Source organism: Perognathus longimembris, chromosome 1 (assembly GCF_023159225.1).
Source record: "Perognathus longimembris pacificus isolate PPM17 chromosome 1, ASM2315922v1, whole genome shotgun sequence".
Classification (NCBI taxonomy): domain Eukaryota; kingdom Metazoa; phylum Chordata; class Mammalia; order Rodentia; family Heteromyidae; genus Perognathus; species Perognathus longimembris.
This window is the reverse complement of record NC_063161.1, coordinates 146867483-146882520: the sequence shown is the minus strand read 5'-3', so window position 1 is coordinate 146882520 and position 15038 is coordinate 146867483. Positions and strand designations below refer to the sequence as shown.

At 45.3% G+C, this 15038-nt stretch overlaps 1 protein-coding gene across 4 annotated transcripts in view; it reads left to right on the top strand.

Annotated features, from left to right (window-relative positions):
• The window catches only part of Astn2 (astrotactin 2), an 861877-nt gene that overhangs the window by 613067 nt on the left and 233772 nt on the right, over window positions 1-15038 (top strand). For 3 of the 4 annotated variants that reach the window (XM_048340549.1, XM_048340540.1, XM_048340532.1), the window contains 3 exons: window positions 4072-4196; window positions 8856-8960; window positions 12646-12825. In XM_048340549.1, the coding sequence (XP_048196506.1) occupies window positions 4072-4196; window positions 8856-8960; window positions 12646-12825 (410 nt within the window). The remainder of the gene's footprint in view (window positions 1-4071; window positions 4197-8855; window positions 8961-12645; window positions 12826-15038) is intronic. The other variant, XM_048340558.1, reaches the window with a different exon arrangement.

Genomic DNA, 15038 nt, shown 5'->3' with positions numbered 1-15038 from the left:
CACACACACACAATCTGAGAATCAGAATCCAGTTTCTGACCCCTTGACGTTAAGCCAATATCCCATCAATTCCTTGGTCACTTTCCCAGCTATGGGATTCTCCAATTGCTATCTGAGTCTCTTCTGAGGTTCTCTGCCAGTGAAACTTTCCCAGTGTCTGGTTTTCCCATCCATGTTTTGTTTTGTTTTTAATTTTATTTTTCCCTCCATGAATTGCTTGACCGATGTGAAAGCCCTGGGCGCCCTCTGCTGGCGGAGGCCGTACAGGATTGTGGCCAACTGCCAGGCAGCTGCAAAGGAACCAGGCACCTAGGAAACACTCCCTCTTTCTCTGTCTTCATCATTAAATGCTGCATACTGAGCTGCTTCCCTCTCTCCCAGCCTTCCACACTGGTGGACTCACTTCCTCCTTTCTGTCCTCTCCTTCCTTATGTACTTTCTCAAATCCCTTTCTGCTTCCTGGAAGCTCAGAGAGAAACCCTTCATCCAAGAAAGCGTGCCTGGAGCGGGGCGGGGTGGGGGGGTCTCCCCTGCCTGCTTGCAGTTGCCCTCCAACTTTTCTCCCATTGTCCATTCAGAGTCGTACTTTTCCCTACAGAACTAAAGCTGACTTGGCCAAAAGTCATGGGTATTGGAGGCAGTCACTGGAGAAGAAACGGTGGCCTGTTTCCTTCGATTACAAAAATTGTATTTGCAGAGAGGATTTGAAATGGAGACAACTTTCTCAGCACCCCCTCAGGGGGTAAAGCATGAAAAGACCCTGCATAAGCCCAAAGAAATCACAACTCACAGAGCTTCCCTCTGTCCACTTCAGGGCATTGCCTTGAGGATTGGGGAGGTCATATTGAGACACCACCACCACCCCCCACCATGTGCAGTCAGGTTGTGATCTGCTGTGGTCTCCTTCTCTCAGGGCCACTCTAACCCTCCCTTCCAGCTCTCCCAGCTGTGTCTGTCTTGGGAAAGGCTTTGATCACCCTGAACCTGAGCATTGGTAAGGAGTAGGGGCTCTGCAGCCAGACTACCTGGGACTTTCCAGGTAATATTTTATATATATATATATATATATGTATATATATAAAAAATCCCTTAAAGAGTTATAAAACCTTGTGCTTCTGAGTTTGCATATCTAGAGATACTTAACACTGGCTCTCAGGCCTGGGAAAACACTAGGTACCTAGTACTTGTAACTGTGCCTGGTACACTAATGTTAAGGCAAGTTATGTTCAGTACTCTACACCAGTAGGCTGAGTCGCTTGAGGAAGTTGAGATGTATGTGTTTTGCTCTAGGTTGCTCTGCTAGCATGCAGCGTGGACAGTAATGGGGCTGAGTATTCAGAGCCATCCCCTCTTGTCCTTGGTCCTGCCTACTCAGGAAGCCCATGCTTGGGGTGCCATGAGGAAGGCACTCAGCACAGAAGCATCCAGATTTCCTGATAGCAGGTGCTGCCGGCTGCTTTTCATGGCCACTTTGTGTCTTCCTCTCCAGGTTGGGAAGGTGGAGAGGACAAGGCAGTGAGTGCAGTCTGTCTCTCAATTGGAGTTCAGGGCTGCTCCCTGCTCAGGTCATACTCGTCATCTAGACTTGGGACAACTCCACCCCACTGCACTTGTGAGATAAAAAAACTGTAGCAGCAGCAGCAGAAGAAGCCATATATGCAAGGGAGCACAAGGAAACACTATCCCTTTGAGCTGCCTGGTACTACACACTACACGGTGGTGGCACTTCCATCATCTGGAAGGCTGTGTTTCTATTCATGTTCCTGAGCTATGATTCCAGATTTGCAAACCCTAAAAGAACCACTTCGATAGACCGGAGATGATCACACAACTATCCTGTTGTATGATTGCATGAGTCTGTAGACATACACACAGGCACACTTAAGACACACACAAAGTAGCATGCTTAGATGGTAGACCTAGAAATTCCCTATCAAATACATGTACTCCTCTAGACAGATAGTCTCAGGACCAGCCAGAACTGGGTTCAAATCCTCTACCTATAAACTCAGAATTTCATTGCCACTTTTCATATTCCCTTTGTGTGTGTGTGTGTGCCAGTACTGCAGCTTGAACTCAGGACCAAAGCACTGTTTCTAAGGTTTTTGTTTTGCTTCCTTCACTCAAGGCTGGTGCTCTATCACTTGAGCCACATCTCTGTTTCTGCTTCTCTCTAGTTTAAACATTTATCTTGCAGAGTGACTGTGAAGACTCACTGATAAATGACTAAACAGTACAAGAAATGTATCCAATGCCTAACGTATGAAACTGTAACCTCTCTGTACATCAGTTTTATAATAAAAACTTAAAAAATAAAATTAAATAATAATAATAATAATAAAATAAAAAAAATACTTAGCTAGCTCCTAGCCAAAATAAACACAAAAATTATCGGCAGGAAATCATAGAAGTAATGGTGCTAATGATGGTGAAGGTGACGGTCATGTTAATGATCCTGGAAATCAGCTCCGCCAGGAAGAACAGGAGTGCTGGATGAAAGAAGCATAACCTTCAATGGTGCCTGGGGATGGACGTGGAGATACGGGGCTCACAGACAGGAAGGTGACACAGCCGCGTTTGAACTTCCTGAGGTCCAGGCTTCAAAAGCATTGCTTTGGCATCCTGTCGTTTTGTTTTTGTCTTCCTGATTTTCATTTCAAGGGTGCCCATTCCAGGTGGCACACTGAAGCGGTGAACGTCCATCCTACTCCTGTTGTTCTCACCCTCTCCCTCCTCTCTCCAGATTTATAATTAGTGTCTCTAACTCTGAGGGTCTCTGAATACAAAGTTAACTCAAAAGTCAGGCTTAATATAGAAATGACCTTGACTCCATCCAGGCTGACTGGCTGTCACATTTTGTGCATGCACCCTCCCTCCCCAATAGCAAGCAACAAGCTCCCCACCCCTCTTGGGTGGTTGCTCCAATTTTAGGTAGGCCTGTTGTCTGGAGAATGAAGCCAGCCTCCTGTTCTACACAGTCACCACTGTCCTTCAATACTACATTGGCAGCTGGGCACCGGTGGCTCATGCCTGATGTCCTAGCTACTCAGGAGGCTGAGATCTGAGGATCACAGTTGGAAGCCAGCTCAGGCAGAAAAGTTCATGATGCATTGATCTCCAGTTAGCCAGCAAAAAGCTAAAAGTGGAGGTATGGCTCAAGTGGTAGAGTGCCAGCCTTGAGTGGAATAAGTTGAGAAAGTATGAGGCTGTAAGTCCCAGAACTAGCATACTCATAATACATACATACATGCATACATTCATACACACATACATACATACATACATACATACATACATACATACATACATTTTGCTCATGACTAGTTCTCTGGGTCATCCATGAGCTGTGAGTCTGTCTTCTGTTCCTGAGGTTACCTACCCATTGGTGAAGAACTATGAAGTTAGGGCCAAGCAAAGAGAAGTAGCCTGGGAATCAAGGTACCTGAGTTTGAATCTAACCCACTTGCTATCCCAAAAAAGTCACTCTTTTTTTTCCCAGTTTCCCCACTTGTAAAGTGAGGTGTGCGAGCCAAAATACTTGTAAAGTCCCTTTCATGTTAATGAGCATCCATGTTTGTTTCAAGACTTCCTCCCATTAAACCTTGTCCCCTCTTACTTCAAACTTTTCGTGCTCTTCTTAGTTTCCTTATATCTCCGTTTATCATTGCCATTATGCAAGGGGACAGTTAGAAGATGGATTTTGCATTGATAGATCATCTAAGAACGTCTTAAACCATGGGTGGCTTGATCTCATAAAGTGTTTACAACAGCCCTGAGGTCTAAGTCTCGCTCTGTGGATGAGGAAAGTGTGGTTCTAAGCAAAAGCACGAGTTGCTGGAGATCTTACAGTCAGTCATTGGTTGGGCTGGCCTTGGAACCCCTAGCCTGCCTGGTTCCTCAGCCAATCCTTAGCAGTGTATTCTAGGAGCTGGGATTCAGGAAGCTGGAGGACCCTTGGCAGAGCATCTGGCTATGAGTCCATTCCACCTGTAAGATACCTACCTCTGTCCTGCAACCCCAGCTCCCTCCTCCACTTCCTCCATTAGGCTGTGTCTCTGCTCCTCTTCACAGGGAGAACAACTTCATCAAAGACTTTCCCCAGTTGGCTGATGGGCTGCTAGTGATCCCGCTGCCAGTGGAGGAGCAGTGTCGGGGGGTCCTCTCCGAGCCCCTCCCAGACCTCCAGCTGCTCACTGGTAAGATATACATTCCAGGCTTTTCTAGGCTGACTTCCGGACTACACATCTGGTCACCAAGTACATTCATCAGTCTTCAGCAAATCCAAGATGGGCCTAATGACACCCTCCATCAAGGATGGGTCAGGCACCAGCGCCTCACGCCTGGAACGCTAGCTATTCAGAAGGCTGAGATATAAGGACTGAGGTTTGAAATTCACCTGGGTTAAAAAACTTGTAAGACTCTTATCTCCTCTTAACCAGCAAAAACAAAGCAAAACAAAAACAAAACTGGAAGTGAACTGTAATAGAGCACCAACCAGCCTTGAACAAAAACGCCAAGGAAGAGCTCAAAGCCCCGTGCATCTCTCTGGGTTCTTCCTATGTCCTGTGTAGAACAAGCGTCTTCAGGCTTTCTCAGTGAGGACATGCCTCCCTATTCAGATGGCAAACATTTTTCAGTGTCTTGACAATTTTCTGATTGTTTTAATTCTTTTTTACTCTCAGTACCTTTTTTTTCTCAGTTTGTGTTAAAATCATTCTAAAGTACAATCAGTGGACTCTCCACCGGAGAGTGTTTCCCACTTGAAAGTACTTGAATTACAGTTTGTTGATGTTTGTGGGTGCCAAGCCGTTTGTCAAGAGGGATTTTTTATGTGTTGTTTTTTGTTTGCTTGTTTTTGTTTTTGCTGGTCCTGGGACTTGAACTCTGGGCCTGAATGCTGTCCCTGAGTTTCTTTTTCTCTCAAGGTTAGTGCTCAACCACTTGAGCCGTAGCAGCACTTTATCTGAGTAGTTCATTGAAGAGTCTTGTGAACTTTCCTGCCCAGGCTGAATTTGAACTGTGATCCTCAGATCTCAGCCTCTTGAGTAGCTAGAATTACAGACCTGAGCTAATGGTGCCTGGCTAAGAGGGCATTCCTGTCCCAACTTACGGATATGGAATGTGGCCTCAGAGAGGTGAAGACTAGCCCAGTGTCACACAGCAAATATGCTGGGACTAGGTCTGTCCTTTGTCCTGTCCGTGCCTCTGTCACTCCCTCACACCCAAACCTCATTGTCCCCCTACGGGACAGCTGTATTTTGCAGGCTCTGCTGAGCCTCCAGGTTCCTGGCCCTCACCCCAAGATGCCTTTCTGCTCTTCTTTGGTTCTGTTTATTTATTTTTCTCTCACTCCATCTCCTATTCATTTGGGGGGAAGATTTCCTAGCATGTGAGGGCCTTGACTCTAGCTTTGCCATTGAGTACTTGGGTGGTTTCTATTACCCAAGGAAGATAATGGCCACCCCACTCCCACACACCCCCATGGAAGATTGAGCTCTCTCATGTAGAAGGCAAGACCATTACCATCACTTCACAAGCTCTGGGGAGACATACAAATGGTCAGACTTCCATAGCCTCTGCTGTAAAACAGCAAACAGATTAGTGAACCCACATGGGTGAAGGCCTCCTACAGGAATGACTATTGTATGCATGAACCCGTGGGATCCTGCAAGGGCGTTATGCTTCCTATAAATCAGTTAAGCTTATATATTCCTTTATGGCAACATGAGTAGGCTATAGACACATCAGCAAGGGTAAACTGAGATGACCTTAACTCCAAAGCGGATACTTTGCCCACCGTCCCCTGTCTTATATTACCACTTTGACTTGTCTAACTCCAAAAAGGATGCACATCACGTGAAGTCATAGATGTTACAATGTTTTGTTAAGGGGCTGGGGATATGGCCTAGTGGCAAGAGTGCTTGCCTCATATACGTGAGGCCCTGGGTTCAATTCCCCAGCACCACATATACAGAAAACGGCCAGAAGTGGCGCTGTGGCTCAAGTGGCAGAGTGCTAGCCTTGAGCAAAAAGAAGCCAGGGACAGTGCTCAGGCCCAGAGTCCAAGCCCCAGGACTGGCCAAAAAAAAAAAGTTTTGTTAAATGAGCATAGAAACTTCTATGCTTTCCTTGATTTTTTTCATAAGATCATAGAAATTCCAAGCTGACATGAACTATAAAGGGCATCTAGTTGGATCTTCCTTACTGATGAGGAATCAGGCCTACAATATGCCCAATGAGGGACTGTCCTTTGATGGATACCCTCAGTAGTAGGGAGTTCATCACCTCTGAGAGGAGATGGGTTCCTAATCAACAGAGAGGTACTGTGCTCTGATAGAAAGAAAGTATTTTGGGTCAATCATTGGTCATTGGACATTCTTGGGCAGTTTCCCTCTCTGATCCTCAGTTCCTAAGTCTAAATAATAGGGTAGAAACAATTATTTTTCCAGATTATAGTGAGAAATAGAGAATATATGTATATATATATGTATTTGTCTATATATATACCTATATATAAAACACTTGGTTCATTATGTTTCTCTAGTGATGTTACAAGATGATATGATTACTGGTTTGGACTCAGGAATATTTTGTTTTTGAGACAAGGACTCTCTATATAGCCCAGGCTGACCTCAAATTCATCATTTTCCTGCCTCAGTCTCCCAAGTGTTAAAATTTATAGATGTGTGCCACAGGGATATTTGAGGCAAGCACTCTTGCCACTAGGCCATATTCCCAGCCCCCACAGGTATATTTGAAAATTTTTCCTAGCAAAAGATTTGTTATAGTTTTTTTTTGGTAATTTTTAAGGTAATTACTACCACCACCACCAACAACAAAACACTTCCCTACCTCAGAGCTTTATTCCATCCCCTCTCCCCAGGTGGAGATCTGGGATAGAGTAGGGCTTGATGTGGTCAGGGATAGCAGAAGATCAGGGATGGGTTTATGATGAAGAAAGGAAAATGTGACCACCAGCCAGTCAATAGGTAATTTTTTTAAACGTGCAATATGCAGGCTTTGTTCTATATCCTGTTCTATACAGGTGGGAATCATCTTAACATTCTACATGTGAAGCTTATATTTCAGACTTGAGTCTAGGAAAACTCAGTGATGTAAAGAAGTAGAGGTAGGTGCTGGCCACTTATGAGGGATACAGAGAAGGACAGAGAAAGCAGATTTTTACAAAGTATTTGTCATTCAGGAGAACATGATTCCCTATGCTGAGCATCATTCCATCGTAACCTATATCAAAATGTCTGACTAGCCAGGCACCAGTGGCTCCTGCCTATAATCCTAGCTATTCAGGAGGCTGAGACATGAGAATGGAGGTTTGAAGCCTGCTGGGGCAGAGACTATGTGACTCTTACCTCCAATGAACCAACAAAAGGCTAGAAGAGGAGGTGGTGGCTCTAAGGATAGAGCTCCAGCCTTGAGCAAAAATGCGAAAGGATAGTTCCCAGGCCCTAAGTTTTAGCCCTAGTACCACCCTCCCCCTCCCCCTCCCCCTTCCCCCCCCCACACCTGTCCAGCCTCCCTCTTTTGGAGATGGGGTATTGTTCAGTAATGCCCCCACCATCCAACTACGAACATGGATAAGCAGTGGCAGATGGGGCAGAGGCTACTTGACACCTGATTGAGTAGTTATAGGTGTTAATGTTGATAACATTTTCTCTGCCCTGAGTTAGAAACACCTCTCTGTCCACCCTCCCTCTCCTTCTAACTGCTTTCCTTTTGTCTCCAGCCTCTGCAAAGCCATGGTAGGAAAGACAGAGCAGATAAACAGTAAGGACATATTTATAACCAAACAGTCTTGCTCCAGTGGACATATCTTTGGGTATCATGAATATTTTTACTTTAAAAATGAAATCCTCTAAAAATTATATTAGTCCTGAAAAGCAGAGAAGAAGAAAAAAGCTGACAGTAATGGACAACTTTAATACTACAGTAATGTCCAGGAAGAAATAATTTATTACAATGAGAGTCTCATTTTAATCTTGGTATCAAATATCTCTGTAAGTGCCTCCTCACCAGGGGATGAGAGGAGAGGAGAGGAAATGTGCCTGTTATTTGCAGAGGCACAAGGAAGCATGGATTCATCACAACAATAATAACTGCTGACGTGATGAGAATTTCTTTTCGAGATTGTCATCCAGATCATAAAAAAGATAGCAATTGCAAAGCTTAGAGTAAAGAACTTTTTAAATGAAAATAGATAAAAATCAGGAAGTCAGAATTTTTCGTACATCCATGACCCAGTGTTAATCACTTGCAAAACATTTTGTGTGGTTTCTCTTCGTTGTTTGTTGTCCTCGTCGTTGTTTATACAATGTCTGTGTTTTCTAGAATGCGGTCAATGGAACCTGTGTTCCATTGATCCATCGATGCAAAAAAGATTCAGATAAGTTTACGCAGTACCTTCATTAGAGCCTTAAAATGCCTATTCATGTACTTAAGTGGCTGACAGTGAGACATTTTAATTTGTTGAGCCAGTGCTTCTTACTGAAATGGAAACTTCCGGATAGGGACACACGTGTTTCCATAGCACTAGAAATAATGGTCTCCACCAGGACTCAGGTGGAGTGTAAGCATGATCTGACATTGTGCTTACCTATTAGGCAAAGGGAAAAGCATAGGAGAGAAATAGCAGGGGTGTGGCCAAAATAAGAGGTGAGGAGGTAGAACCCAGATAAAATGTCCTACCCCAGTGAAAGCCTCTACTCAAAAGCTGGGCCTCTGCTGACTAGGAAGAGGTAACCATCCACCACCAAGAGCCTAGAGCTTGCAGGGCTGCCATCGTGGTGGGAAGCACATCCCAATCTATGTTCACACGTCTGTGTTGTTTCTCCCCCTAGGAGATGTCAGGTACGACGAAGCCATGGGTTATCCCATGGTACAGCACTGGCGCGTGAGGAGCAACCTGTACCGCGTGAAACTGAGTACCATCACTCTCTCGGCAGGTGAGGACCATGGCCTAGGGATGGTGGGGGGGGCAGTTAAGGGGATTGGGAGTGACCCTGTACAAGGTTCCCAAGGATCTGGGGTTCTGTGCCAAGCCATGGCTGGCACAGGGCTTGCCAGAGGAAGGAAGGAGCTCGGAAGGAGAGCAGAGGCTCACCAAGCTGCCCGTGAGATGGTTATGTGATGGTGAGGACAGCACCAGAACAAGAAAGCCGTGACCTAGTTGGAGCATGAGCTTCATAGATGCAGGGTTATCTGAACAGGGTGTGGAAAGACAGACAGATAGATAGCCGAGGGAAGATAGATGGAACAACGGTGTAAGTTCTGTTTGTGTCCTGGAAGGACATCAGGTGTGTGAGTAGCTAACTCTTCCCTGGCACTAATCCCAATGGCCTCTCTTGGACAGTCCCTGCCCTCCCCCTCCACACCCCATCCCCATGGGCCACCCCCCTCCCCACACCTGGCGCTGGGAACAATTTGTCTTTCTCAAAACGAGACACCTTTGCTCATGACAGTGGTTTTGAACCTCTACGTTCCTTCACCTGGTTCTCCTTGCTTAGGGATCAAATGTCAAACTATTCTTTGTCACCTCTTCCAATATTTTTTCCCCTTTTATCAAAGCAAGAAATTCCTGTGCTGGGAACCCTAGCCAGGCACGCACAAGTGCCTGATTCATAACTTAATCTCTTTTGTAAAATTCGTTTATGTTTTTTAGTTCAACACTGAGTCTCGAACTCACAGCCTGATGCTTTTGCTCATTGGCTAGCATTCTACCAACCGAGCCACACCTCCAGACCCTCATAACTTAATTTTGACTATTTCCCTCACACTGGCCTGAATGAAGACTGAGGGGCAGCACCTAGGACTTCTTTAGTCTACTCTTCTGAGAAACTTAAGGCAGAATCAACCCAAGTTGGTGATTGTGTTTGATGAAAGAATTAAATAAATAAGTGAAAACTAAAAAGGAAAAAAAAAAAGCATGACATCAGGACTGTGGAAAGACCTGGCCTAGAGTTTTCTGGCTGGCTTACTCATAACCCTGCTACTGGCTTATTTGTGTGTGGCCCCTAATTAGCTCAGTGTTCTTGTCTCATTGTTTTCCTTAAACTTCTTCAGTGTATTTTGTTCGTCAGCAAAACAGGGCTGTCTTAGCTTGGAAATTTGAGGACTTTCCCCTCTGAGAAATTAAATAGTAATTATGGCTGCTATCTGTCAAGTCCTTTATTATGTTTCATGTATTATGCCTTAAAACAGTCTTACAAGGAAAGTGTTATTTAACCTACTTTTTATTTCAAACCAGGAAACTGGAGGTCAGAGAGGTTAGGTAACTAACCCCAAGATGCATATCCAGTAAGTGTCAGATTAGGAAGAGTAACAGGGATTTGATTGCAATTTCTTTTCAATCTTCTGGGATAAAGATCCACAGGGCATCTCCCAGGCACTGTTATATATTACTTCATAGAAACCATGGCATTATTAATACTGCTGAAGTAATTATCCAGTTGCCTGAGTTAACAGGCGATAGAGGTTATTCTAATCAAGTACCATTTCTTCAAGCCCTACTTCTGTTTTGCTGCCCTCCCTTTCACCCTGCACTTGCGAATAAAACTGCGTTGTTCCTATTAGAACCATAAAGGTGTGCTGCTTTAATTAATCAGCAAGGAAGCTCCCAGAGCCCCCTTGTAAATCAAATGTTGTCAAATTGGAGCTCATTGTCGATGTTGGAGAGACGCATGCTCCAAAGTGCTGTGCTGTGCTAGTGCTTGTGTACAGTGTGTCTGCTGTGATCCAGGAATGGAGTCAGGAAGGCGGCTGAGCAGGGCATGGAAGGGGAGGATGCCTGCGTGCATCCCGAGACCAGTGAGGTGGGCCTTCCACCTGTCAGGTCACAGAGCTGGACGTACAAAGAGCAGCTGCTGCCACCCACCCGGAGCTTGACAGACTTCCTAGGGAAGGGCAACTTTGCAAGGCCCTGGGAGGGAATGAACTCAGGAACCTGGGGAGATGAGTATGTAAAGGAAGAAACAATGATGGAGACCTCAGGCTGTCCTTGGGGCAAATAAGAAAGCTGGTTTGGCCAGAGGGAAAGCTTGGTATGTGAAGCTCCAGAGAGTGGCAGGTTGGAAGGCTGGGCAAGGGCTGTGGAATTCACCCAAGAGCAGGCAGGAGCTCAGGCAGGTCTTGGGAGTAGGATATGAGGTAGGTACTGGTGGCTCATGAATGTAATCCTAGCCAGTCCAGAGGCTGAGATCTGAGGAATGCCATAAAAAGCCAGCTCAGGCAGGAAAGTTCCCTGAGATGCTTATCTTCAATTAACCACCAAAAGTCTGGAAGTGAAGGTTTGGCTGTAATGGTAGAGCACCAGTCAAGTGAAAAACGCCCTGAGCTTAAGCCCCAGTACTGACATGGACAAACAAAGGAAATAAGAAAAGAAAAGAGGAGAGAGAGAGAGGAGAGAGACAGAGAGAGAGAGAGAAATAGGAGGGGAATCAAGGCAATTTTAGAGGAATGGTAGATGGTGTTCAAGGGGGAGAGTGCATGGGCGGCAGTGGCCTGAGATGTCTGTCTTGGCTGTGGGTGTGTTGTCACCTCTAGTATCCCCATCATATGTACCAATCTCACTGTGGATGAGATCCACAGCATTACCAAGTATCTCCTGGAGGACCTGGCCAAAGTGTTAGCTAGGTTAAACACACACACACACACAGAGAGAGAGAGAGAGAGAGAGAGAGAGAGAGAGAGAGAGAGAGAGAGAGAGAGAGAGCTCAAGCCCTTTCCTACATTCAGTGCTCTCCGAGCACTCTCAGGCTGGAAGTTCAAAGCAGCATGCTTTGTGGGGCTCACTTCTTAGTCCCAGCTTCCCTAGAAGTTTGTCATAGCAACAATGAGCTGGTGACTGTGGAGGGAAGAATCAGGTTAGCAGTGGCGTAGCACAAGATCCCCTCTTGCTGGGAGGCCCTGAGACAATTGCTTGGTGTGAGGGGGAAAAAAGCAAGAGCTGTCACTGACTGACACTGTGCAGACCTTTTGCTAGGTGCTGATGACTTAGCAAAGGACTGAGGGAAAACAGAACAGCACGAAGGCCCAGAGGTAATTTCAGGAGAGAAAGACTGTACTACTGTACCAGGAGAAGAGCAGAGATAGAAAAGGAGGCAGGGGACCAGAATACAAAAGCAGGGGCAGAAACAACGAGCTTGGGTGGAATAGAGCTCAGGACTCCCGCTCCTCCAGCTGGAGGAGTACACTCATCACTTCTATGACTGTCTCATCTGCAGGATAGGGTATACATTGTTTAGAAGAGGGTTAAAGTAGATAAAGTAAACTCACCTAGTGGTGTGCCTGGCACCCATCAGTGCCTCAGTCAATAGAGGCTGTTTTTGGCTTTGTGATTGTCATCTTAAGGTCACCCCTACGGAGACCACTGAGGTTAGGCCTTCTTCTACTGTAAACTGCCTTCCTCGCAGTCTCAGTAACCACCAGAGAGATCCATGATGTGTATCTTTGGACTAATGCAGTCAGTAGGCTACCACTGTGGTGGAAATGATCAGGTACTAAATCCAAGCTGGAATGAGCCACCTGCCAATGTATATCTAATCTGCCATTCCCCAAGTTCTGAAGTCTGACTACCTATGCACGGGCCTTTCCTGTCTAGACTTCACCTAAGCATGATCCTTTCCTATCCAGGCTTTACCAACGTTCTCAAGATCCTGACCAAAGAGAGCAGTCGGGATGAGCTTCTGTCCTTCATCCAACACTATGGCTCCCACTACATCGCCGAGGCCCTGTATGGCTCCGAACTCACTTGCATCATCCATTTCCCCAGCAAGAAGGTTCAGCAGCAGCTGTGGCTCCAGTATCAGAAAGGTAAGCCCGGAATGCATTAAGCCCGGAGGTGGCGGTGGTGGGAGGTGTAGGAGGTGGCGACTGGAGAGACAACTGAGCTCCCTCCGATGTAAATCCTGGCTCTGCCATGTATGTATGTATGTATGTATGTATGTATGTATGTATGTATGTATGTATGTGTGTATGTATGTATATACTCTGCAGCGTTCGACAAGTCCCTGTCCCTCTCTGGGCTTTGCTTTATTTACCATGGGCAGTAGGGAGAAATGGTTCCTCAGGATTCTTTCCGTTTATGTACTTTCTAAAGCCTCAGTTTGCCCTAGACTACAGATCTCAGGTACACTATAGGCTCTGTGTTTAAGATTCTTCCATCTTCGAGCAGGGAGGAGAGGGAGAAGGATCAAAGGCCAGCACTGGCAGTGAATCCAAGCAGAGCTTGTGCTCCTCTGGAAAAGCCACAGCATGGCAGAAAAACCACACCCAAATGGCAGTTTTGGTCTCTTCTGCACAAAGGCTATCACCTCGTGGAAGTGCTTCCAGTGGTAATTGCTTTTGTGTGTGTGCTGGTCCTGAGGTTTAAACTCAAGGCCTGGGCTCTGTTCCTGAGCTTCTTTTGCTCACGGCTAGCACTCTACCCCCTGAGCCACAGCTTTACTTCCAGTTTTCTGATAGTTAATTGAAGATATGAGTCTCACAGACTTCCAGCCCAAGTTGGCTTCTAAGCACAATCCTCAGATCTCAGCTTCCTGAGTAGGTAGGATTGTGGGCATGAGCCTCCAGCGTCTGGCTGTATTATGGGAATTAGAATTCCCCCCACTACAAGTGCAGGAAAATAGTCTGCCATTGGGAAAGCCATTTATTTTTCCACTATCAGTGTTCCCTTCCTGTGAAATGGATACTTAAGTATCGATTCATGTCTGTTTCCCACATTAAAGGAAGAAGTGGTTTGTGGATTTTGAGAAAGTTAGAAATATTGCACTCATGCTTTAATGGATGTTAGTAGGTCTATGTATTCATTCTTCTGATTTGTATTTTGAGCAACTGAGTCTCAAACATGTCAGGTCAAGTACCCATGAATACCCAGCTAGGAAATGGCAGAATCTGGACCCAAAACCACAGCTGATTGCTGCAAAACTCCATGAATTTCCCTCTGTTGTTGCAAAGTTTCTTGGTATAATCAATACTATTAATATGAATTACTTACTTACAAGAGAAAGGCTCTTAAGGTCTTCCTTGTATCTTCTTTGTATGACTGAGCCATCCTATCTCCAAAAACTGAACCAATTGTCATTCATCAAGCATAGGGTTGTGCGAGCCAGAAGGGAATCTTAAATTCGCACTGAGCTCTGCCTTCCAATTTTGTGTGTACAAAGCCACATTTGTCAGGGCCAAGGCAGAACTCTCTCCATAGACTCTTACTTTATTTTATTATCTTTAAGTAGTTGTGCAAAGGAGTTGTTATTTAAGAAAGCAGTTTATGAATATGATGAATCATTATCATCGTCAATCCTTTCCACATGCTAAGGCTCTCACCAGCTGCTCTTTGTCTGTGGATCGAAGTCCTGTCTTGGCCTTTGTTTTCTCCAGACCCGTTCCTTTGCCTCTGGGAGTTCTGCATCCTCAGACTCCCCAGTCATGCTTAGACCCCTGCCTTCTTCTCATATGCAGCTATGAGGCATGGATGGTTTATAGGCTTAGAAGACATAATTGAGTTGTCGGGAATAGCTTGGTTTTATGGCTGTGACAATGACAGTCTTTAAGGAAGTGCATTAAATCAATAGAAGTCTCATTGTACTGCCCTATAAATAATGTGCCACATCATTAAGCAGGGCAATAAGCTTCAGGAGTTTGAAGTAATACAATTAGGTTATGTTTATAAAAACCTTCACTCACTGTGGCCACTGAACTAATTTCCTTAGTACCATCTTCAGGGCCCAAGACGCTACTCTGATGTTAACTTCCACCCTATTTTCATCATTGGTTGCTTCCAGGACTCAGACTTCCTCATTCCAGAAAATCTCATTCCTTATACAGATGTTAGATGGAATTTATTACAGAGGTAAGGTAGGAGAAGGGGCAGGAAGAATACTAGCACAGCAGCTACAGGGCCTCCTTTAAGATTTGGATTTGCTACAAACTTTTTTGAGTGAACTTGTGTGATTTTTGAGTGACCTTGAACTTGGGGGAGGGGGGTCTTCCAAGATTCACACTTGCTTCCAAGTAGGGCGCTAAGA